This window comes from Thunnus maccoyii, chromosome 20, assembly GCF_910596095.1.
Source record: "Thunnus maccoyii chromosome 20, fThuMac1.1, whole genome shotgun sequence".
NCBI classification, from domain to species: domain Eukaryota; kingdom Metazoa; phylum Chordata; class Actinopteri; order Scombriformes; family Scombridae; genus Thunnus; species Thunnus maccoyii.
Genome location: NC_056552.1, coordinates 7208257 through 7233651, shown reverse-complemented (window position 1 = coordinate 7233651; position 25395 = coordinate 7208257). Strand labels below are relative to the sequence as shown.

General features: G+C 40.2%; 2 protein-coding genes and 1 pseudogene across 9 annotated transcripts in view; 1 reads left to right on the top strand and 2 right to left on the bottom strand.

Moving 5' to 3' along the window:
* The window catches only part of LOC121886898 (leucine zipper putative tumor suppressor 2 homolog), a 34408-nt gene extending 26350 nt beyond the window's left edge, over positions 1-8058 (top strand). For all 5 annotated transcript variants that reach the window (XM_042397266.1, XM_042397268.1, XM_042397267.1 and 2 more), the window contains 5 exons: positions 329-871; positions 1591-2187; positions 2285-2407; positions 3064-3210; positions 4571-8058. In XM_042397266.1, the coding sequence (XP_042253200.1) occupies positions 356-871; positions 1591-2187; positions 2285-2407; positions 3064-3210; positions 4571-5278 (2091 nt within the window). In that variant the 5' untranslated portion in view covers positions 329-355 and the 3' untranslated portion in view covers positions 5279-8058. The remainder of the gene's footprint in view (positions 1-328; positions 872-1590; positions 2188-2284; positions 2408-3063; positions 3211-4570) is intronic.
* Positions 8059-8146: 88 nt separating this feature from the next.
* On the bottom strand, positions 8147-19652 carry LOC121886897 (PDZ domain-containing protein 7-like). 4 transcript variants are annotated; one of them, XM_042397262.1, is made up of 18 exons: positions 19421-19652; positions 18697-18798; positions 18263-18561; positions 17150-17287; positions 16873-17047; positions 16184-16360; positions 15926-16073; positions 14590-14650; positions 14220-14397; positions 13773-13999; positions 13527-13691; positions 13252-13367; positions 12114-12205; positions 11567-11658; positions 11320-11391; positions 9932-10549; positions 9312-9412; positions 8147-9199 (listed from the first exon to the last, which is right to left on the bottom strand). In XM_042397262.1, the coding sequence occupies exons 3-18, from the start codon at positions 18423-18425 to the stop codon at positions 9056-9058; spliced, it is 2667 nt and encodes an 888-aa protein (XP_042253196.1). In that variant the 5' UTR covers positions 18426-18561; positions 18697-18798; positions 19421-19652; the 3' UTR covers positions 8147-9055. The 4 variants fall into 4 exon arrangements, with proteins under 4 accessions (XP_042253196.1, XP_042253199.1, XP_042253197.1 ...); XM_042397265.1 differs by having other exon boundaries at positions 18263-18490; XM_042397263.1 differs by having other exon boundaries at positions 18697-18792.
* A 206-nt stretch (positions 19653-19858) lies between these two features.
* LOC121887102 lies at positions 19859-25361 on the bottom strand (annotated as a pseudogene).
* Between the last annotated feature and the right edge of the window lie 34 nt (positions 25362-25395).

Below are 25395 nucleotides of genomic sequence, written 5' to 3'. Positions count from 1 at the left end.
CTTGAGACTTCAAACATGGCTTGAACTTGTCTCAGTGACTTTAGACTTGTTTTAACAAGTTGAGGCTTGACTCAAATGACCTGAGACTTGACTCGGGCTTGTCCTTAAGGACCTGAGACTTGACTTATGTCTTTAGGTTGTCACAAGACTTGAGGTTTTACTTCGGCTTGTCTTGAACGGCTTGAGACTTGACTTGGACTTTTCTAGAATGACTTGTGGCCCCCCAAAACACCTTTGATGAAAATAAAAAATATAATTGAGAATAGCTGTTTAAACATGTATTAAAACATCTTTGTGAGTCTCACACTGTTATTTCTCTCTCTCTTAGAGCGAGTGACCCCCCTGAGCTGCCACCATGGCCCTGGTTCAGGCTCTGCCCATATCTGCTGAGCCCCACAACCCAGGCCTCAGTGGAGGAGCCCGCAGACGACGCCCGTCCGGCTCCTCTCCCCCCATCAACGCACCACCCTCCAGTCTGGATCCTATGGGTTCTGTCAGCAGCCTCATCGCCACCCGCCCAGGCCCCTACCAGGACCCTCGCTCTGGTGTCGAGCTGGGAGCCAGAGTCCGACGGCCCACTCCGGGCGCCTCCTGCCTGGGCTCCGAGTCGCCCCAAGACCCTTTACTGCAGAGACGCACTCCTCCGGTGAAGAAACAGAGCTCCACGACGTCCAGCAGGGGGCTGGAGAAGGAGAGTGGGAACGCGAACTACACCTATCTGAATGAGGACTATGTAGGTGACTGGAATGACAACCTTGTAACTGCTTCCAGCCCAGGAAGCGATGCAGACGACACTAAAGGATCAGGGTTGAATGGGAACATGGGGGGACCTCCTCCAAAACTGATCCCTGTGTCAGGAAAACTTGAGAAGGTGAGTCTTTGAATACAATATTTTGTATTTACTGTTAGGCTGGGTGATTCAAATTTCATTTTATAGATAAAATAAGCAGATACAAATCCAGTACTACCATAAAGAAATCTACTTACTGATGTGCAACATTGCCCATAATTGATTAATACAACCAGAGATATTATAATTTTAGGGTATATAAATAAACTTCTCTTGGTTATATAAACCTCAAAGTCCATTTAAGAACTTTTTTGATCATATCACATGAACTTCATCCACAGATGGAGTTTGCTCAGTGAAGGTTCAAAGTTCATTATTGTGGAAACTACTTGACAAAACAGTCTCACCTCAAGGCCTACTTAGTAGGTGTTCTAGACCTTTCAATCATATTACATGATCTTCATCAGCAGATTGAGTTTGACCTGACTTGACTTTAAAGGTTGGCGTACTCAGTATGGCAAAATCTGACACTGTTTTATATGTATTCTATTATTATTTTGAATATTTATCATCATGTTGCCCATCAATATTTTACTTGAATGTTGTTTTTTTTAACTTTTCTTAACAATACCTCACAATTTTTTTGATTTTTGAGTAAACATTTCATAACATTAGCAGGAGGTTCTACTGTAGTAAATCAGACAGAAGTGATGTCAACTTTCAGGCACTTGAATTTAAACACACCTGTTGCTGTCTTTGCTTGCCTCTCACTCTTTGTTCTGTCCTGTTTTCTCGTCTAGAATATGGAGAAAACAGTGCTGCGGCCCACTGCCTTCAAACCTGTCATTCCCAAGAGCCGTACCTCCATGCAATACCTCTCCCCTCGCCATTGTGCCAACGCATCAGAAAGCCAAAACAATCTGAACCTGCTCAGCCCCACACACAGGGATGTGTCGCCATCTTGTTCTGAGAAACGCAGCTCGTACAGCGGGGGGCGTAATGGCGGTGGAGGCAGCAGCCAGTCCTGCTCGCTGTCCGACTCGGGCCGCAACTCCCTCTCCAGCCTGCCGCCTTACAGCAGCGCCGGCTACAGCCTGGCGTCAGGAGAGGCCTCTGCTGGCCATCTGGAGCCCATGAAGAGCGCTCCGCCGGTCACCGCACACGGACACTCGAACTCAGACAGCGGGCGCTCATCTTCCAGTAAGAGTACAGGCTCCGGGTCAATAAGCGGGCGAGGACAGCCCCTGTCTGACAGCGGGTCTAGCGGGCGCTCACCTGGCCCGGTGGAGGGATATGAGGGGGTGGTGAGGGACCTGGAGGATAAGCTGAGGGAGAGGGAGCTGGAGCTGCAGCAACTCAGAGACAATCTGGACGAGAATGAGGCTGCAATTTGTCAGGTAGGTCTATTTCTGTCACTCTTTCCTGTTCTTTAGGTGTATTAAAAATGGGTGTACTTCGACCTCTTGCCACATATTGCAATGCCTCGTGTTTCAGGTTTATGAGGAGAAACAGAAGCGCTTTGAGCTGGAGTTGGAGGAGCTGAGGCAGGGTTGTGCCACCAGGATGCAGGTGGCCTCTCAGAAGGCCCAACGAGCCCAGCAGGTGCTTCAGTTGCAGGTCAGAACCTTTAACAACAACCTTGGTGTGATTTTACCATACAGCATGCATATACCAAGTATTTTTCTACAAATGCAGTAAAGGCAAACTAGAACATACTGATAATCACTTTCATACAAAGCGGTCAGTACTTGTTGAAGTCACACAAGTTAATTTTTAAAAAGTCACATAATGTGTAGAAAACAGTAGAAGTTATGAACAAATGTTAAATGTCAATGTTACAATATATTCCAGGTTATAACATTAATTTAATGGTATTTTAGGCTAAAATTTATATACAGTTTTACCCCTCTCTGATTATCATGAGACTATTAATTTTATCCACCTTCCTACTAAGGGTTGCACAGACTAGTCGAGTTCACGCCTGTAAATCCACTCCGTCCGCTTGATGTTGAGTAGTCGTTTGCCACATGATGACAGTCAACATGGCAGCCATAAAGAAGACATGAAAATAGGAGCTAATGGCTACCAATAATTCATACATGGCTCGCTGTCGTGGTTTACTGGGACACTTGAATGCAACATGAAAGCAACACCTGAGCTTTTCCTCCTATGACAAGTCAAAATATCTTCTGTGGAAAAAAAAACATATTATGACCTCATCCCAGGAAGCGCTTAGGTCAACATGGCTAATGCCGGCTGTGTCGTGGCTGCAGGTTTATCAGCTCCAGCAGGAGAAGAAGAAGCTGCAGGAGGACTTTGCTCAGCTTCTGAAGGAGAGGGAGCAGCTGGAGGAGCGCTGCACCTCCTATGAGCATGAGAAGATCCAGCTGGGACCTCGTCTGGAGGAGACTAAGTGGGAGGTGAGCAGCACTGCAGACTAATGCAACAACGGTATGCAGTGACATTATTTAAAACTGACCCAGGTGTTCAAATCAAGCACTATATATTACCATAATGACAACAATAAACAGATAAACTTATCTTAACTTAACTTTATCATTTCCTGTTCCTATCTAAACTCAGTATCACATATTGCTTTAAGCACTGCACATATTACACCATAAGTTTTTTATTTTAGAGGATCAATGGCAGCTTATCCATAATATATTTATAGATTTGTTTATTCACTTAATTAGAAGAAACAGAATTCAACATGATTATTATTTCTTGCACAGTTGATGCAGGATGTGAAAATGTAGCTGTAAAGATTTTGTGGATGGTGACCAAAAGTTAAAACCCTCATTACAGTCTGACAGACACATAATTATAGTTCATTTGTTCATATGACAGCAGGAATGCAGACATTAACTCAAAAGAATCAGTCGTCCTCAATCATGCAGACGAACCAAACAGGCTGCCTCTGTAGCCTTTTATAAGCTTCAGACACAGATCAATGAGATAATTAATCGTGCCACCAGGAAATCATTTCTACACATCTAAAGGCCTCGCACAGTCACAGCACAGTGTTTGATCCCTGAGATTAACTGATCATTGTTGTCTTTTTCATACAGGGAGGAAACATGAGTTTCAATTCGCAGCTGCTTTAATTATTCAGCTGTTGTTACAGACTCCTGCTGATCTCTTCAGTCACTGTGTTGAACAATAAAAACATGTTCAGCTGAGGTTTTGTAGACCAGACCGGAGTGTGAGGCATATGCAGCTCGATGATGGTTTAAGTTGAGCCTGAACACCAAAACCTCCTTTCACATCTTTATTGGAAGTTTCTTGTAGTTTAACCTGACAATGACATGTTGTCATGTGACGCTCAGTAAAGATTTTAATTATCTTTAGATCTGAAACAAGAAGTCAATATTGTCATAAAATTAATCAATTTTGATAAATGATTGTTTATTTACTGTATTTTCTAATGCAAAAAATGACGATCAGCTTCTCAAAATGTTCTGTTTTTCTTTGTCTTCTATGATTGTAAGTTGCACATCTTTGGGTTTTGGACTGTTGGTTGGACAGAAAAAGACATTTAAATTTATCTACTTGAGCTCTTGGAGACAGATGGACATTTAATAGATCAAACAATTAACTGATTATTTGAGAAAATAATTGGGTAGATTAATGAATAATGAAAATAATTGTCATTGCAGCCTGATTTTTATTTCATTTCTTCTAATTATTGATGTGCCCGTGCACCAAAAAAATAGCTTTGCTTTTCTTAACTGAATGTGTGAATATGCACCCTGAGTAGCACTGTTCCTCTCTCCTCAGGTCTGCCAGAAGTCGGGGGAAATCTCCTTGTTGAAGCAGCAGCTGAAGGAGGTGCAGGGAGAGTTAGCCCAGCGTGTTGGGGAGATCGTTTCGCTGCGGGGTCAACTCAGAGAGACTCGTGGTGAGCTGACAAACACCCAGGTCCTTCTTCAGGAGGCAAACGGCACAACTCGCACACGAACGCTGGAGCTGGAGGTGTGTGAAAACGAGCTTCAGCGCCGCAAGAGCGAAGCGGAGCTGCTCAGAGAGAAGGTAGGGCGCCTTGAGGGAGAGTTGGTTCATCTCAGAGATGCTTTGGCCAATCAGGGTCCAGGAAACAGACAGTGTCAGGTGTTCCAGGAGGCGGAGGAGCAGCTGCTAGCCTATGAGAGTGATGAGGCAAAAGCTCAGCGGCAGAGCAACACTGACGCTCTGCAGAACATGAAGGTGCAGATGGACAGGATGAGGACGGAGCTGGCCTTCGAGCGCCAGCGGGCCGAGCAGCAGTCGGGAAGCTTTGAGGAGGAGCGCAGGATATGGCAGGAGGAGAAGGACAAAGTCATCCGCTACCAGAAACAGCTGCAGCAGAACTATGTGCAGATGTATCGCAGGAACCGAGAGCTGGAGCAGCTCCTGCAGGAGCTCAGTCACGAACTGGAGAGCAGAGAGGAGGACGAGGGCAGCGGCAACGAGATCAACTTTGACGAGATTGCCGCCACAGAAATTTGACCCTCGTATCTCTCCATCTTTTTGATTTGCACTACTGTCTACTAAAGTCTTTTTTTTTTCACTTACACGTCATAGATGTGGTGTCTAACGTGCTGTCTGGATAAAAACAGTCTGTTGAGATGACAAACACGCAGATTGGTATCACAAATGTAAAAAGAACACCCGCAGTGTAAAATCAGCTTCACTTTGGTTCTGCCTCATTGGTCTTTTCTCCAAGGAGTCTCACTTGGAAGCCAATGACCTCTATTAGTCGTTAGTAGGCCATCTCAGTCCTCTGCCCCTCCATTAATGTCTGTCTTAGTGTTTGCACTAATAAGGAATCAGCCTCCTGGTCCTCCTTCCCAGTTTTAGGCCTTTTGTGGGAGATTTGTTGTGTATGAGTACCTTCACTCAACCTTTCAAGATCCTCCTCTTCTGTGTTATGACTCCACCTTCCCTGCTGGGTTTAACGCTACACTCCTACTCTGTGTTAGCAGTCAGCTCTCATTAGTACCGTTAATTTAAATGGAGCCCACGCTGTTGTCAGTAAACGTGGGATACCAGACTTTCAGTTAACTATGATGAGCGTGAGTGAATCGGAGCGGGGTGCTAATGACGGTGGATGCATTATGGGTGACGTTATGACCAAGGGACAGTAGAAGGCTCTTCTGTTGTTACAGTACTTTGTTCATTATCGGTTGTCCTGTAGTTCTGGTTGGAGTTTGGTGAAAAAACAAGAGAAAAAATCAAAATTTCTAACCATATTTGGCACAGATGTGATGTTTTCTTAACTGTGAGAGCAGACAGAATGAAATATTTCTGGAGTCTGATATTCAGTCCTGTTTGTGTCTGAACAGGGAAACAAAGTTTAAGCCTCATTAAACTGTATTAAAGGTGGAAAAATGATCATGAACATCTGTACAGTCTAATGTAATTAAACACAATAACAGCTGGAACAAATGCTACCTTAACACCTTACATCCAGTGCACATATAAGCCATATCGGCTTCCCCTTCCTGCACACACACACACAAAGTTGGTATAGTTTCATTTTACAGGTCAATTTTATATTAATTTCCTGGAAATTTTAATGGTTAAATTTTTAGGACATTTTACAGAGAGATTGTTGCAATTTGGTAGAAATGATTATAAACAAAAACTGAAAAAAGTGTTAAGTTGGTTTAGTTTCATCATATTTGGGTTCATAAATAACCCTAACTCATAAATAATTGTTAATTTGCAAAAACTCTAATAAATGAGACTCTTAACAACTCTTTAACAGACAGAAAATACTTGGTTTTGAGTGTGTAGTTTTGTTTGTCAAACTACATATTAGCATATAAAGTTGTTACTTGAAAACTATAATTACTTTTAAAGAAATGTCTTATGAATTAGGCAGATGGCTGCCCACCAAGAGCCTGGTTCTGATAAATGTTTCTTCCCGGTAAAGGGGACTTTTTCCTTGCTGTTATCGCCAAGTGCTTGCTCATGGGGGAATGTCTGGGAACGGTTAAATAACTTGCAAATTATAAATTAAATTACAAAAAAAAAACTTGAAAATTTCCAGGAAATTAGTATAAAATTAAAGAATCTGTAAAATTAAGTATTCCCGAAAAGCTTCGTCAAACTGTTGTCTGATTGAATTACATCACTTTTCCTGTCATGTAGAAGAGGGTGATGTGGCTAAAATCTTCTGACATGATATATGGCAGCATTAATATACTGGTATATTGTGATTAAGATGTTATTTAAGGATAAAATAAAGTCTGTTTTTGGTTAATACAGCAAACTGAATATCCAGCAAATGAAGAAACTTGATCACATTGATGCCAAAATCATGTTGCCATAAAGCAGTCCGGATTTCTGTCACTGCTCCCTTTTTAAAACTTCTACTTAGTTACGATCAGAAACGTACAACACTTTGAACCCTAATTAGCTCCTCATGTACCTGGTCAGGTGTCTGACGAAGAGCCGAACGAGGCTTAAAACATTGTACAGAGTTACAGTTTTTTAGGATTAAGCTGTAGAACAAGAAAGATGTGTGGACAGTTGGTCTGACTTACCCAGAGATATTAAAAGGGATAACTACCACTTCTTAAACGGTATGACAAATGTGCATCATCTCATGGTATATATATCCAACCCTTTGCTGTTGGAAGTAATGAAATGTACATACAATTTCAGAAAAGTGTCGTTACTAAAGCACAACCACGACTGTTCTTGTATCTGATATTTAGAGAAAATACTGTTTCTCTTTGATTGCTGTGATGCATTACTGAGATGTGTGTATTACATCACTAAAAGAGGGAAAATCATGCACTGAATGATAGGTGTTTTGGTGTAAAGTCAAACTACTCCATTTCCAACAATCTTTTTAAAAGGATAGGATGTGTTTGATGTGTATTTACTTCCCTGTACAGTTCAAAGGCACACTCATTACCCACCAGAAGACACTTTTTCTTCTATTACTGCTGATTGAATCATCATCCACTGTAAATAACCCCCTAGATACTGACAAATCATACATGATAAAGTGTAAGTTTTCTTCCAGAGATGTCTGTTAATCTCAAAAAAATAAAAAACATAGCCACTGTGAATAGACCAAAGCAATGTCGCACATTATATTTTGCTCCTCCAGTACAGTTCCTGTATATTAACGTACGTGTGGATGTTTGTTCTGGTTCCTCAGTATAATTTTATAATCCACAATATTTGTATGAAGACATTAAATGTATATTTTCATGCTGTACATTTCTTGAACAAACCTACTATGTTTTTAATTAAAAAAAGACAAAATGTAATAGCTGTGTCATTTCGTATTATGAACACTTGAGATTTTTCTGTCCAGAGTTCAGCTGCTTCCCAAGTCTGCAAATCTTATAGTGGTTTAATTTTCTCCTTTAATTTAATTGTTGCACCAAATTATATACATTTGAAGGCTTTATAGTGTATGTTTGCCTTTGAGTTGTTGCAGAAATAAGTTTATTTTTGTCAGGTTTAGTATACTCACCAGGGACATAACAGTTTTATTTGAGCTGGCGTTTAATTCTTACCAATGGCAACCTGGATTATTTATTCTACAGTAATCATCTCATTTTACATATATAGGTGATGTTTTAAGTTTGGTGGTTTGTGGGACATCAGGATTATTCAAACTGTCTCTCTGCTGCCAAGTACAGAAATGTCACATGTCTGCCCTCTTCAGGTCAAAAGTATGTTTTCAAGCCAACGTGACAACTATTTTACATGTTCAGGGCTTTTAAAGGCACTCAAGCTACAGTTTGCAGTTTGTCAGCCAGCACATTTTAAAAATTCAGATGCACAGACATACACTGTTGATCCATGACTTATCTACTTATGTGTAGTTTAAGAATTTACACAGTTAATACGACACAACATGTAAAAAGAAAATCATGTCCTTATCAATTGTTGGCTCCTGGTTTGTGATAAAGTGATATACGAAGGCACCAGGGGCACCATTTTCCATGATATGAGGCTTTGTGGGCACAAAAATTTAATGAACTGTAAATGTTGGTTTACTATGAGTATTTTTGGGATAATATTCCTCTTATAAACTCACTGTGTTCATGTGCTTAATCCTCAAGTCCTGTGACCTGCTGCCTTAAGGCCACTTTTTTGTTGTCCAGTCCAAGTCATGAGTCCTAACTTTAATTTAAATGGCAAAATCACGCACCTGATGTCAGAGCACATCTGCTGTCTCACTGTTAATCACAGTGGCTGACAATCACAGGGCATTTTTCTATTTTAAGGATTTTCAGGAGTGTTTTCAGTGTCTTTTCAAAGGTCTTTGGGGACTCTGACCACAAACACCATGGGGTCTTTGGCCTTATTGCTGAAGGCTTTTCGGATGATGTCGACAGCATGCTGATGGGTAACTCCATGCAGCGAGACTCCGTCCACGGACACCAACTCAAATCCAGCCTGGAGACACAGAGTGATATGGTACATGAGGTTCAAGTCAGACACGGTAACAGATACAAACCTGCGTACATCTTCTCTACTTCTGTGTGTGTGTCAATTACTGTCGTGTTACCTTGAGCACTTCACAGGTGGAGGCGGCTCCTCCAGGAAAGATCTTCTCAATCTTCACCACCGGTTGGATCTTTGACTCCATCCCACCAGATATGCTGATGCCTAAAGTAAACATTTTAGGCATAATATGAAATTAAACACCTATTTAATGTACTGTAACTACCATTCCCTTTATTTAGAACATACATTTTGATAGTTTTGGTTTGATTTGCCCAGGTTTTGAGAAATCTATCTTTGAAATTTCCACATCAGCACTGAAAATCCACATTTAAAAAAGTGTCTTTCCAGAAACGGTGTCCCTGATAATCCACAGATCTCAATGTGAACAGGTTTAGTAGGAATTTACTCTGTACAAAGTAGTTCCAGTTCAAAGTCTTCTGTGGACTTTCCTGAATAATCGTGACATTTTTAGAAAGACACAATGCTGCTGAAATTATTTCAATGTAATTTTTCAGTGCTGTGAAAAACCACACTGAGAATATAAAACTATCTGCATGTTTACATTCCTCTTGAGGTAAGTAAAAAAATATATTTTGTAGCTTAAATATTGACAAATTGTATCAATTTATAATATGATTCTGACTGCCAAAAATTTAATCAAACCTAATCAAACTCATTTACCCAGGGACTGTTTGGTCTTGGAGATGCTGACAGCCTTGAGTTCATACTCCTGTTCAGGGTCAGAGCCGTTGACTCCGTTCTCAGAGGAAGCCTGATGGCCGTTCATGTGTCCACTTCTAACTTGGTCTGAACTTGAACTGAACACCTGCGACAACAACGGTCGACTCCTGCGTGGGGCGCTCTGCAGCGTGAACACAGCTTCTTTACTTCTGTCTCCACTTTTCTCATTTTTGCCTTTTGAGTGGCCGTTTTTAAACGGGGTCCTTCCTCTGTCTGAGGCTGTGTTCCCCTTGTCTGAAGTCGAGTGCAGTGAAACCTCGTCAAAGTGGACGGAGCGGATCGTGCCGATGTCTGTCCGGAGAGGAGGGCGGGAGTCATCGCTGCGGGCGAGTAACCAGTTGGGGAGCATGGGGCTGGCAGAGGAGGGTTTGACGTCTCTGGGGTCTGTGTTATATCCGTCCACAGGTATGTCCAGCAGCGGGGTGAAAGATCTGGAGGTGTGGGGCCTCTCCCTGGACACTCGTGGCCCAGACAGACTGAGCTTCTCCAGCTCTCCCAGTAGGTGGCTCTCCTTCTCCACCTCCTCAGCACTGTGGAGCTCAAAGCCTCCCCTGTAATCTGGAATGAGCACACCGGTCATAATCAGCAGCTTTTTTCATGTTCTGTGCACTTAAAAACACAAGCTATGGGTTCAAAGAGCTCACGACATAATGGGATGTATGGAGAAAGCAAAAACAGATGGAAAATTATATATGATGAAAATAAAAATACTCATAGTAAACTGATATTGAATTAAAAATCATGAGATACTATGTCAACATTTTGAACAAGTTGAAATCATGCGATACTAAATTTTTATAGTATTTATATTTTTTAATGTATTTTTTTTTCTTTTCTTGGCAGATATGGGAAGGCATCTACCTCAGAACACATGTTGCTCCCTTATTAATCAAATATTTTGCACATTTTTGCCTTGATTGGATGGTGGGCAGTGAAGAGGCAGACAGGAAGCAAGGAGAATGGAGCTGGGGACGTTGCAGTTATGTGGCATGTTTAGTAACCATTTGGCTACCAGGGCGCTCCACTGATAATCAATTTTAAGAAAAAATACTACACAGAAAACATCTAAACCACCTTTTTAAACCATAAGATGTGATTGTTGTAAATTAATGTGTTTTTATGTAACTTTGTGACACCTATTGTACATTTCCATTTTGGTCAGGTCTCCCTTGTAAGAAGAGATAATGTGTATCAAGAGACTTCCTGGTTAAGTGAAGGTTAAATAAAGATAAAACAAAATAAATAGACCTAAGAAAATCTGAGATTTTTATTTTTCAAGGCACATTACATGCAACATTTATATCTAAAAGGACGTGAAAGGTACCAACCTGGGATGGGAGTGATAAGGCGTCGTTTGGGTGCTCGACCAGACATGGGAGAGCGAAGAGGAGGAGTTCGGACTACAATACAAAAAAAGAGAGGAATGAGGACAAATTCAACTTTACAGAACGCAGCATGACTGGAACAACAAAGAACTGATTTGTGTTGTATGTTTGTTAGTTGCTGCGACAAATTCATCTTTTTTTGCACATGTTCGCACTGATTCTAAACAAATTTTGCACGTATCAAACACACCTGAGCGATACTTGAGGATATCGTAGGCCTCCACTTCAACAGGCGTCACCATGTTATTGAATACAGCCAGGTCAGAGGGAGCAAGCAGCATTCTGTGAAACATGGAAAAACGCTGAGTCATTTTTCCTTATTGTGTTACATTACAAAACGTTTTTAATTAGTCCTCTGTATCTTTTTGTGTAACAATTGGGTTTGAGATGATTATCCTGAGAAATCCTTAATCCCCTTCTGGCAGCTTTTGTAATTCCACTGTTTTCCACTTCAGACTGCCACCTTCACACACACACAGCGGATTTGGATTTAAATATGGGCCATTGAATAGAGTTTACCCACTTCTATATGCAAGCACAAAAGAAAACTTCATGATATAAATGTGTGTGTATATATATATCAGCAGCAATATCAAGTTGATGTTAGATATATGAAGAAACTGTCTTTAAATCAATCAATCAATAGTATCAAAGTAGGTTTTTGAAAACTTAAGTTAGGTCTGTTAGTTGTTAAGTTTAAAATCATTCCCCGTTTTGTTACCCTCTCTCTTGCTTACCTGATCTCCCTCAGCAGGAGCAGTTTTTCAGGCCTGTCCAGCACAGCCAGCAGGTGGCGTATCAGGTTCTCCACTGACCGTTCAGCCACATACTGTATGAGTAACAATCAAATCAGCCATTTATTATACAGATGACAGTGACTGATGACTAGTTACTTGAACTTGTGAAATGTGACATGTTCTAAAGTGAGATAAATACTGTAAACATAAAGACTCCTTCATGGGGCAGTAAAAGCTGAATTTGAACAGATTCCAACACTTACAGGGAAGTTTAGGCTTATCATACTGCGACAAACAGATTAATAGACCTCAAATATGTATAATTTAACAGTCCTTTAAAAGGATAGGCTGGCTATATCCTATGTTTTTCTTTTTGTCAACTTATTGTCAACAAATCACATAAAAAGACCAAAACCAACAACTGCACGTTAGTCTGTTGGTCAGTACTTCCCCAGCATGCCTGTGGTGCTCGACCCTAAGCCAGTTAGTTCCTACCGAAGACATAAATCTTCAAAACGGCTCACAGTTATATGGTTTCAATTTTTAATTCTTTGACAGGAGTAAATGAGTGCATTTATTGGGATTGATTTTCAGCAGTAGATTTGCTGCTCTACTGAATATTTGGCTCATTAATGCACATTTAATAGTTTTCAGACAACAATGGAGCTCCATGGCACAAAGGAAAAAGATATCAGGTTTCCTAGCAACTATTTTGATGATTTGATTTGATGATTAATTGCTTTGAGTTAGTTTTTTAAGAAAAATATGCCAAAATTATCTGGTACCAGCTTCTGAAATGTGAAAATTTTCTTCTATGATAGTAAATGGAATATCTTTGGGTTGTGGACTGTTGGTCAGGACAATATAAGACATTTGAGGTTGCATCTCAGGCTTTGGGAAACAGTGATAGACATTTTTCACCATTTCTGACATTTTACAGACCATCGTACTTGTTCATAGGATCAATTAATTTATGGTTTTGGTCTTTTCATGGAACTTTTTGACAATTAGAGAAAAACAGAATATCACCAGTCACCATCCTTTAAGGTGATACAGACGATATGGAAACCACGTCTGTGGCAACATCTAAAAACTACACCGTCTCAGTCTGTCTACAGCTGTGAACAAAGCTCCTTACCCTCTGGCACATGTTCATCACAGCAGCCACCTCCTCCTCCGTCAGCAGCCTGCAGGCCATGCCCTCCACCACTCCAAGCATCTCTGAATTTGGCATCGCACTGAGCTGTCGTCCCTCTGGAGACATTACAGGAGAGATTCAGAGCTGGATCATATGACACATGTCACCTGGACCACTTAGTCTTCAAGTTTTAATATTATACTAATATAAGTAAATTAAATCACCCAGAGAGGAAAAATTCTTTAAATCATTTGAGGATGCAAACATACAACTACCTTTGCTGGCCTTGTCTATGGACGGGGACTTGGAGCGCCCCCTGGAAGGGTCTTTCTTGCGTCCACCCCTGAACAGCAAGTTGACGAAGGTCTTTGAGCGCTGTAGGGTGCTCTTCTCCTCGGGGTCCTTCCATTTCTGCTTCTTCCCTTTCTCCTGCTTGATCTCTATGTTTGGGTAGCAACAGCAGGTCATTTATGTAATTCATGAACTTTCTAGTACGCTCATCCACTTTCACGCAGCCTCACCTGCCACAGTGACTTGGCTCTGTGAGCGGCTAATGGGTCGGCTTGGTCTGCTGAGAGCCAGCAGCACAGCGGTCTTTGGGGACTCTTTCCTCCCCCTGCCCTCCTCTCCACGGATCACCGTGTCTTTGAGCAGAGTGGTGCGTCCCAGGCTGCGAGTGGTGTCTGCACCCGTCCTTTGAGAAGGAAGGTCCGTCTGGATGGCGGTCTCAGTGCGTTCGGACTCAGATCTGGACAAACAAACCACCATGATCATGTCTGGTCTAGTCTGTAAGTGTACACATGTTGATTTTAAAACCTGAAGTGTCTGCATTGTAAACAGACTATTCTAAAAGGCCCAAGAAAGTGAAACATTCTGTAAAATTCTATGTTGTATAGGCCTAATATTTCTTGACGAATCACCCAAAAATGGGGAAATCGAAGTAAAAATATAAACCAGCTGACCCTGACCTCTGGTCCTCAGTGGAGATGCAGACATCCACCATGTCTGAGCCAAATGACAGGCTGGGGGGGAACATGACCTGAGAGAGGCCGCTCAGAGAGCTGACCGGAGTCCCAGATGACAGAGAAGAGGCTGAGGAGTTTGAGTCTGAACCCTGGGAAGAAGATTTCTGAGTGCCATTGGCCACTAAGGAAGAAAACAAGAGATCATCCAACTCTAATTTATCTAAATATATTAATGAGTGTCCCTTGTTCTTCACATATTTACAGATAGACCATCAAAGACTAAAAACACAAACAGAAAGACATATTTTTATCTAAAGACTCCACAGTCTTGCAACTTTCCAGATAATGAGACATTTGAAAGACAGATACATACACTTATTGAGCCATCTGTATTCTGCCACCATCTCCTTATAAGCAGGGTATCGTCCTGCTTCCTGTGAAGATATGGCCACAGATATGCAAATGAGATACAGCAGAGACCTTGAAACTTTTATGGGATCACTATATTTGATAAAGAGTAACCCTAGAACCACACAGAGACCCACAAGCTTAAAACTCTTATCCTTTTCAAACAGAAACACATTTCTCTTCCTGACTTTCTAGTAACCTTCGATAGATGGGATGCTTTCTAATTCTAGTGTTTCAGTTTCCACGGGGCAAAGACGAGGGATCCCGAAACTAAACTTGCACAAAACACATCTCTATGCTTTGATCAGCACCTGATCCCAGCTGCCTGGTGAATAATGCACACGGCCTGGCTATTTTTCACAGCGCGAAACCCAAGCTCCTACAAGTAAAGTGAGCGAGGAATATTACGACTGCATGCCAGCTGTCGGCTCTGCCACACACACACACACACACACACAGAAACACACAAACACACACACATGAACTGCTGCTACATCGACTGTGTGGTGACGCCGCTCATGGAGTGTGTAGTTGGTTTTCGTGGGTGACCGAATTAAAGATGAAAGGTAGGAAGCAGGTCAGAAAGTTAATGCACGTCAGGTTATTTAACTGAGGCAGCAATGAAAGAAGCAACATGCTTCCTAGTAACAAAGAGTCATTATGGAAGGTGATACACTCTCTTCAGCTTGTCGCTAACACCAAACATCCCCACATTCAACTGGAGACAACTTTACTTCTACTGACAATGTTATATAAGATAAAGGCTCCCGGTATCTTTTCATCTTTTAAACTAATTCTCCATAACTCACACTTTTACTATATTCTGACAAATGACAAAAGATTATAGAATTTTATTATTTTTCTGTCAAGTCTGTTTACTTTTACTTCCTGGAAAACAGTGTTTGTAAATGACTTTTCTGATCATGAAAAACTGGCAAAATGCTGTTTCTTTTAGATACCATGAATATATTCTGTTCATTTTAAATTAAAAAAATTCAATTTGTGACAGCTGAAGGTTATACACAAAACATTTCTGAACAACTTCCTCTCTTTCTCTCTGTATTTACTCCTGCCACATCGCCCTGTTTCAGCTGGAAATACACTAAAAAGTTGTTTTCTAGTAATGTCTCTTAAGTAAGGTGTTAAAAAATGAGCGATACAAGATGTTTGTCTTGATGAGCTTGCATAAATATGTTAAAATTTAGAATCAGTGACCAATGCTACTCAACCAAACAACACAAGTGACGTCTTGCATCTGTTTTCCTCTGTGGCCAAAAGCTGTACATCATCCTCCTCCTCACCTTGATGGTCAGCATGATGTGAGTGTGGCTCTTCAGCACCTCCACAGCATTGCTGTGACTGATGTCCTCAAAGCTCACTCCATTGGCAGCCAGGATCTGGTCCCCCATTTTGATTCCATTCTGCTCAGCCAGACCACCAGGATCCAGTCTAAGACAACAGGGGAAGGAGAAATAATAAACAGCTTAATAAATGCAGTCAAAGAAAATGAATAAAAACATGATCTAGAATCTCCTGTTTTCCACGTCAGATGTACCTACTTTGAGACATAGATGCCCAGACCAAACTCCTTTCCCCCTCGGATGTTGAAGCCCAGGCAGTAGTCGTCAGAGGTGGTGTACAGGTGGACGATCCTTTGGAGGGCGCTTCCTGAGCTGGCCTCCGAAGGTGTCCGTCCACTCTCCTCCACCACCATACGCCTGTGTATCAAGTCCACCCTGAAAAAAATGCAGAGGACACATTACTGTAGGGCTGCAACTAACGATTATTTTCATTATCAATTAATTGTTTGGTCTATAAAACAGTGAAAATGTCCAAAAGATATTCAGTTGAATATACTTTAATGTAAGACCACAAAAAACAGCAAATTCTTACATGTAATAACCTGGAACCATCAAATCTTAGGCAATTTGCTTAAAAATTACTTAAACAATTAATTGATGAAACGTTTGGTCTATAAAACATCAAAAACAGTGAAAATGTCCATCACAATATTGTAGAGCACAAGGTGACATCATTAAATGTCTTGTTTTGTCCAAAAACCCCAAAATGTTCAATTTATTATAATGTAAGCAGCAAGTTCTCACAGTTAACAACCTGGAACCATCAAATCTTTGTCATTTTTTCTTAAAAAAATGACTTAAACAATTAATCAATAATCAAATTAGTTGTCTTTTGAACCACAGTTGCTCATAATTAAATTATTTAAAAATGTTATTTATTTTTTTACCAAGTAGTCTTCTCCTTGGAGTAGCGGATGCCGGGGACTTTGCCAACTCGTCTCACCACCATCCTCAGCCTGTTGCTGCCTGTGAGGACCTTCACGGCGCTGCTCATGGTGATGCTCTCCAGGCTGATGCCGTTCACCTCCACCAGTTTATCACCTACCAGCAGGCCTGCCTCCTCTGTACACAAACACAGAGACACGATTGGGCACAAACGCAACACCATAAATCCAACGCATGACATCCCTGGCTGTATTTCCATATTGTAGTATTCTAGCTTACCCGCTGTACTGTTATCCTCCACTTTGCTGACAAAGATACTGAGGCCGTGTTCTGAGCCTCCACGCACGCTAAAGCCGAGCTTTCCATCCACACTCTTGTCCACTGTGATTGTATGGAGGTCCTCGCTGTCATCTCCGCCTGTAAATATCACACGATGGTGTGTTAATAAGCTTTCAGTTGTCCACAATTATTTAAATAAGGTCAATCAAGCTTGTATTTGACTGCTCTGCCTTATTTGACCATTCATAACCTACAGTGGTGGTTCTCTACTTTTGGAAAAACCCACCAGGGAGACTCAAGATTATTTTAGAGGGTTGTCAGATAGTTGATACGGGTTTGAGAGTCTAAGGATAGGGGACGTTGTGAGACTGTAAAGAGGCAATATGTAATTTGTGGCTATATGAATAAAAAGGACTTGTTTTAATAAGTAGCAAAACATTTTCATATTATGCAGACATCCCCATGTAATTATTTTACTTAATTTCTCTTTTTTTTTCTGAGATATTGAGAGTTCTTAAGCTTTTAGGCTTCCTTTGATAATTAAAATGACAGATGTGAAAAAGTTATATTTAAGGCTTGTGATACATCAGTTTCATGAGAACATCAGACTGAATTTTGCCAAATGCACACCTGGTGGATTAGTGCATAAGATAATAGTAACCTGAAAACAAAATACAATGAATATATTGTAGTCTATGGATATTGAGTTGCTAGTCCCAGTTTATGTATATAATCTACCAGTTATTGATGGTGTAATTGTCTCAGGCGTTTGTGTGATTTGACTCCTTTTTGATTGGTTGTTGAAGTCTGGGCTCTGGTATGAAGATGTTTCATATTGTGAGTTTAATGCTTGCTGAAGGTTCACTACCTTCTTTATATGTTCTCATGAGACAAAAACATTGAGTGCCACAACGCAGAACTTTAAGTATGTAAGAACCCTGCTTAGCTGGTCTCATCTTTGCTGTTCCCACCTTACCAAATCTAATAAAGGCCCAAATTTCTAAAAGAAATACCAACAATTCTTTGTCTTCTTTGACCTATAAACCAAAATGAGCCAGTGTTTAGTCTACATATTGTAATATGCTCTGCACAAGCAGCCCAACTGCTCCTTACCATCCACAGGAGAGTTGATGAGGATGACCCGGCCCATGGGTGAGGAGGATCGGATTCCCCGCCGGCGCTGCTCCTTCTTCCGTAAGAGGTTGCGTGTAGCCGTGTGTGACCCTTGGGTCCCGGGGGTCTTCTCCCTGCGGGACGGGTCTGACGAGTGAGCCATGGAGGCTGGCAGGGTCCCCTTTCACACACACGCTCCACCGGGGGCTCAGCTCCGGGTGGAGGAGTCTACAGCAGCATACAGCAGAAGGAAGGGGATCCTCAGGCAATTTGTCCTCTGTGTTCCCTGCATACTGAAACTATATGATGTTCAAGTTTTGATAAAGAGAAGATCACAGCTGCGCTGTAAACACACACATGCATTTGGATTGTCTATATAATGTGGTATTTGTTTGTAGCTTGCTAGTAGAATGAAATGGACGTATCCAACTAACCGATGCAGGCTGCTTTTTGACATGATAGCTGACCCTTTGGCTTCCTGGAGTCACACTTTGGTCCATTCCTGCCCATGTTGCATCTCTCTCACCTGTCTGAGTCTCAGAGAAAAATGATGAACACTTTCTGTATAAATAATCACATCAGGAACACAAATACAGCATTTTTTTTAACACACCAACATATCTAAAGTACGTATTAAAGATTAATTGTTCATCTTTTGGAAAGCAAATCACATTACATAAATGACATTGACAGACAGGCCCAAAGATATACTGTATTTGTCATTGCAGGTAAGGTTAGAAGTAGGATTTAATAGGTTTATTTAGCTCAGGCCTGACCCACTTAGAGTCAGGATGTCACATGGTGTGATACCATGGTTACATGTCACTAAACTTATCCCGTGATAACAGTGTGTCCTCATGTCGTCACCTTGGGGTTCCCCCAGGCCTCAAGTAGCCCTTCAGCACCCTGGACAGCGACACTAAAAAGCGTGCAAAGTTGCGGTTGCGCCGATGCGTGAAATTTACCTTTTAGCGTACAATTATCAAGACGTAGATTTAATGACGTTTAATTGCGTCATTATTCAATACGTCACTGTATTATATCAACTTCAGTCGGCTACTTATTCCGCAAACAGCATCTCATACTTGCAATACAGCAACTGTAGAGTTTTTATACAGTGTATTGCTCAAGATAACAAACAAACGACAAACAACTTACCACACATCTTACGTTTCAAAACCAGAACACCGCAGACAACAAGGCATGTGTTCTTCTTAAATACTGCCCGACAACAGATACAGAAAGGAAACGCAAGTAACTTGGCGACACCAAAAAGTGTTCCTTGTATGTTAATTCATCCCGTATTCTCTAAATTAACGAAGCTGAGTCGGGTACTCAGCCTAATAGAGTCCATATTGGGCAAACCAGCTCAGCGCACCTGGCTGGGACATTTCTGTCGCGCATTAGGGCCCGCCCTCAGACCATGTCCATTGGCTGGATTGTTGTTGATTGAGAGTGTTTGATTGGGCAACTATAAAGTAAATCAACTGACAACAAAAGTTAGTCATTCTTATCAGATACTGATACTGATATTTCCAATCTATTCACGCAGGGAACTCACATTTACTAAATGACAGAAGACTCCAACAAATCCACTTTATTTTAAGCAATTATCATGTTTATTGTACATGTTTCACTATAACATTGCGGTTTGAGTTGGTTTACAGCATCAGGTCTGCCTCCTCAGTGGTTTAGACACAGACCGTCATGAACAAACCAACATTATAGTACAGCAATTTAAAAAAAACAACCTAACACACTCTGAAGGAGATGAACACAGATGTTACTGATGATTACATGTGGGAGATCTGACAAAATCTCACTGATAAAAATGTAAATGTATACATTAATGAAATTAGTGTTCAATCTCACGTTCAATCTCAAGTTTTTTTTTTCCAATTTATTGACCTTTATTTATTTTCTTTGCAGCCTCCAGGATGGATGAGATATGAGCTTTGTCTCCAAATTCCTTCTCCTTGTGCTCCAGTATTACACCCTGAGTAAGAGACAAGAAACACTTATAAATAAAATCACAAATGATCCAGTATGATTATACCTTTTAATGACAAGACTTTTTTGAATTACCCGTTTTTCTGGTCCAATTACATACAAGCCGCCAAGAATGAAACCTTCTCCATGCATGTTGCCCTGGTAACCCTTCTTCTTGACGTGGACCAGGTTTCTCAGCACACCCAGACGCACAAGACCCAGAGCCAGACCCATTCTTCTCTGAGCACGGCCATAGAAAACTCGCTGCAAATTTAAAAAAGATCAAGATATAAAGAAAGGAAGGACAAAATAGTTCCAAGCTAATTAATAATAAAGATAATAATCCTGTGTAGAATTACCTTGTGATCCACAAAGATCTCCCCGTTGAAGTATGGTCTATAGCTCTGGATCTCTGTGTCGATGTCCTCCTTCACCACAGCGTACAAAGGGACCCCGAGCTCATCCAGCTGGGGTTTCAGAGAGGACAGCTCTGCGGCCTCCTGGAGGAAGAGGAACAGACACCAACAGTCTGTTGACACTTGAAGGGCACAGTTTTAAAAATCACTGATGTGACACTGATATAATTACACTAAACAAATGAGACCGTGGGAGACACTCAATAACCTCCGTCTCAGACTATGAGTATTCATGAATAATCCCACAATAAATCTGACACAAGATGATTAAAGACAAATTATTGCACAAAAGTAGGTTTTCTCAGATTTGGTCTTTTTTTTTTCTTTTGAATTACTGGATAGTTTCACCTCTTCGGGCTTCTGAAAATCCTTCAAATGAAACAATCTTAGAAGGAAAAACTGGTTGCCAACAACTTAGACCACAACCTGTGTCAAAGGGATCAGACGTAGACATCGTTTCATTTTGAAGGGTCACAAGTCAAACAGTTTGGAAACCACCCATTGAAGTATTCATATAATAAAAGACCAATTTCTAAATTCATTTGTTACTCTGCTACTTCTCTAAAAAGCGTTTTCTCTCTTGTGTTACTGTATCTGTTTGACATTATTGAAGCTGGCAAACCCTCGAATGATTTTCCATCCATCTTTCACCTCTGCAACAAACTCTAAAGGCTTTAGTATCATTTTGTGCCAAACGAGCAACACAATCTTTCTGTTTTGTTCCATAAAGCAATCGAAAAAGTGCATTGTATTTATCCTCTTTTTATTTGATTTTCTATTTTCTCAACATTAATGCAGTACTAATGTGTGTGAAAATGTTTTCCAATGTCATTATCTCTAATCTACTGCCAGATCCTTTATTAACCATCCTGAATCAATAGTGAATCTCACTACAGCTCAGACACTAATTTTTTTTTATTCTCTCATCTTAGTAAAATAAAATGACTACTCACTAATACTTCCCTATATTTTGAGAAGATACAATATGTTTCATTCTTCTTTGTCTTTTTTCTTTTCTAGTTCGTCTTGTTTTAATTCACTTATTGATTCAGTGTCAATAGATACATTCACAACACATCATTTGGCTTAATATGATTATTGAACAGAGCAACAAAGAAACAATGTTATCTGTATGTGAAACAAACATATTTATATATATATATCTGTAAACGTTACCCACGTGGCACCTTTACAGAGGAGTTCAAAAATAATTTTACATAATTGTTAAAAATCTACAGTTAAGAGGGACAATTATACTCTGCGATAACAAAAGGGACAGAGGTGGTATTTGAATACTGCAGATGCTGAATTCTACCACACATGCACAGTATTTTTTATCCTCATCAGTCTAGACACGATGATACACTCAGGACTGGCCTCCATTCAAAAATACACACATATGACACAGACTGCACTGACATCATCACTGCAAGCTGTCAGGCGTTGAGTGAAAAAAACAGGCAAACAGAACAAAAGCGGGACAGATGTCGGTGGGAACGCATTTGTGGTTTGAATGCACTCGGAAATATGAATGACAGATGTATCCTGTTTTTAAGTTTAAGCTCCTCTCCCGAAACTAAAATATCCAATACAATGTTTTGTCTTTTACTTTAAAACCAACACATAAAAGTGCATTGTTTCAGTTGTGCCAGCCCCAGTGGGCGATACTGAATATATCTTAAATGTGTAAATACTCTAGTACACGTACGTGTACAGTACCTCTCTGCACAAGGATCATCCAGGACGTCTCACAACCAGAATCACGGCTCCGTTCCTCTCCCACAGAGTTTGTCCTTTCACTGTCTTCCCATCTGCAGATTCACACAATACTAATGAATATGATTTCTCTTTGTTGGTGCAGCTAGTAGCCAGAGTTCAGTTTAAACAAAAAACACTTGGGCCCTCCAAATGAATAACAGTCTTGCTGCATTAACCCGTACATATTTTTCTGACCCTTCACAGTATATCCTTATAATCTCTATACCAAACTTCTGAACCATAAATCTATTCATAAATAGCTCATCAGTCATAAATAAATGGGCTATTAATCTTTAATGAAGCTTTCAGAGAGCAGAGAGTGTATTCTTCTAGGTTTTACACAAAAACATTCACAATCACATTATATTATGGTCCTATGTTGCATAAAACAGGAGAACCAAGCAGCCATCATGATTTCCATAAATGTTATTGAATGTGAGGAATGCAACAACATTTCTGAATGGTGATTTTTCTTTTCTTTTCATAAATACGAGTCAAATTTAACCTGGAACAGCCACCATGTGCAAAACCATGTGTATCTGCTGCAGAAAAATAAGAAAGTGTATTTTCTGGGTCACTTAAGGATAAGTCATGTAATTTCAGGCTAAAAGAAGTGTTTTTGGTGTTTTTACTGCTCTGAAATTGTTGTTTTTTTTCTTCCTCTTTCAAACTGTACATCACAATCAATGTATTTCAGTATGTGTATTTTATTGTACTTCCATATCTGTAGTGTACTGTGGTTTTATGACAATGAAAGCTGTATATTTTAATTACACTGTACATGTAAAGCCCAACTAGAGAGTTGAAAATTAGAATGTTAAATTGCATCGTCCCTATCAAATAAAATAAAAATTTGAATGTGAAAATGGGTCAAATTTGACCTGGATAGTATGTAAGGGTAAAATCATGAACACAGATGTGTGTTGTCTGTGTTGTAAAACTACAGTAAATGTGAGTTATGCATATGAACAAGTTATAGTATGAACTGAGAAAACAATCACACCATTAAGTCCATTCAGATCCACACTACATGTCAAAATTGTCATTTTCCCACATGAGCAAAAAGTCATTTAAAGTTCGCAGAAAAAAATGAAAATCTACAGTTTCATGATGACTGGAACAGACATAACCTTAAAACCTCAAAAGCTCCAGAATAGCTACTGAAAGGACTACGTGGTTAGCTTGTTTTCTCAACCGCTGTTACCAAGGTAAAGAATTAACTTTGAGCTTTATAATATACTGTATTATTTCCATTTTGTTCACCTCCCATTGTTGTCTGAAGATCAGAGGTGGCCAGTTCTTCCAGAGAGGCTGGGACTGACCTAGTTAGGAATAAGTCAGTGTTGGCAAGGGCCACTGCAACTATCAGTGTGGCTGCAACTACCAGAATCACAAACCAAACATTTAACAGCTCTCCCTTCAGGATGGAGGGGAATTCTGGAAAGTAGAGAAAATAAATGAATCCTTACAAGCTGCATAAACATCAGTTGCATGACATTGCTATTTTTTGCAAGCAGACAAAGGGCCACAGATTATTTGAGGATGAGTCATAAGCAAATACTGAATACTGTAATTCAAATTAAATGCCGCATACAGTGTCCCTTCTGATCTAAGACCGACCCCCAGACAAAACCGACTTTTCCTGTGCACTCTAAGCCCCTTTCTTCTGTTTCAAATTGCTCAGAATGATTCAAGGCAACATGGTTTACAGTTGACTGCAATGACTCAGCTCCATTTATAGAAAAAAAAAAAGAAACGTGTTTTTGTCAGTTAATATAACGGTCATCACTGGTCTATTTGATAAGGTTTGGCCCACAGGTTTCAGTGAGATTGTGTAACTTCTAACAGCAGCATTTTTTTTAATGTTTTCTTCAGTATCACAGTAATCCAGTGATATTTGTCTGAACATCCATGGGTACATTTCAAAAAGGAACTGCTAATAGCTAATTCGGCATACATTTAGTTCCCAAAATGTTAACATAATGTATACAGTCTTAAAAACACAGATCAGTTTTGTCAGAGGAGGTGCCCACAGTGTCAGGCTTTGAAAACCCATGGTGTAGTGTAACAGTAGCACAAGTAGAGGTCAGAACTGGTTCAGGAATGTCTCTTACACAAGTATCTACGGCATTTCTTAGTCACCATAACCTGTTAGTCATACCAGACTGAGTGAGTCTGTAGGAAACCCCCAGAATGTTGAACTGATATTGAGTTTAATATTTAATTTTGACAAGAAACTTTTGAGAAAAAAAAAAAAAAAAAAAAAAAAAAAATCAAGCTTAGTTGAACATTTTTCTTTCAAATGCAAATTGACATGGATATCGAAGTATGAAAATGTGTTTTTAAATCGCTCTAAAGTGACAAAAAGTAACAAAAATGAGTATTTCAGTGTATTTCAAGGACTACACCCTTCATGTGCAGCCTTCAGCTGCACTGTAGCTGCCCTTCTCCACAATAACAGTAGGCTGTTTTTTTTACTTACTCACTACTTTTCTCAGGGCAGAAATAAACATGGTAAACTGGATTTGCCCGTTAGGGATTACAGATTAATTACTTTCATACTTGGTACAAACAACTAGTGACTTACAGGGATACGAAAAAGAAGCAGCAGCATGCACCACAGCTAAAGTACATTTTTTCCTAAGTACCAAATAGATCCTGCATTAGACACTCTAAATGTACTTCCATTATGAAAATTTATAACATTTAGAATACTAACCTGTTCCCATTGCTGTTTTAAATGTATTAAGCATCCAGTAAGAGCTGTAAATTATTCATGCTGAACACAAACTGTATTTCTGGTCCTGGATTGCAAAGGCACCAAAAAAAAACAACAACAAAAAAGGACTTTTTTCTCCCCGCAAAGGGGGCGGAGATTCAATGTGAAAAAGCCCTTGCAGGAAAGCAGACTGATCTGATATGACGGCTCCAAAAGTCAGTCCCACCCTCCATCCAGCAACATTCATATGA

Excerpts from the sequence above, each read along its gene's own strand:
- LOC121886897 (XM_042397262.1), bottom strand. The coding sequence starts at position 18,425 with ATGGCTCACTCGTCAGACCCGTCCCGCAGGGAGAAGACCCCCGGGACC. Across the intron at positions 16,074-16,183 it reads CTGGGCATCTATGTCTCAAA|ACTGGATCCTGGTGGTCTGG; the intron begins GTAGGTACATCT and ends CTGTTGTCTTAG. Across the intron at positions 9,413-9,931 it reads CAAGACCAAACAGTCCCTGG|GCATCAGCATATCTGGTGGG; the intron begins GTAAATGAGTTT and ends TGTTTACTTTAG.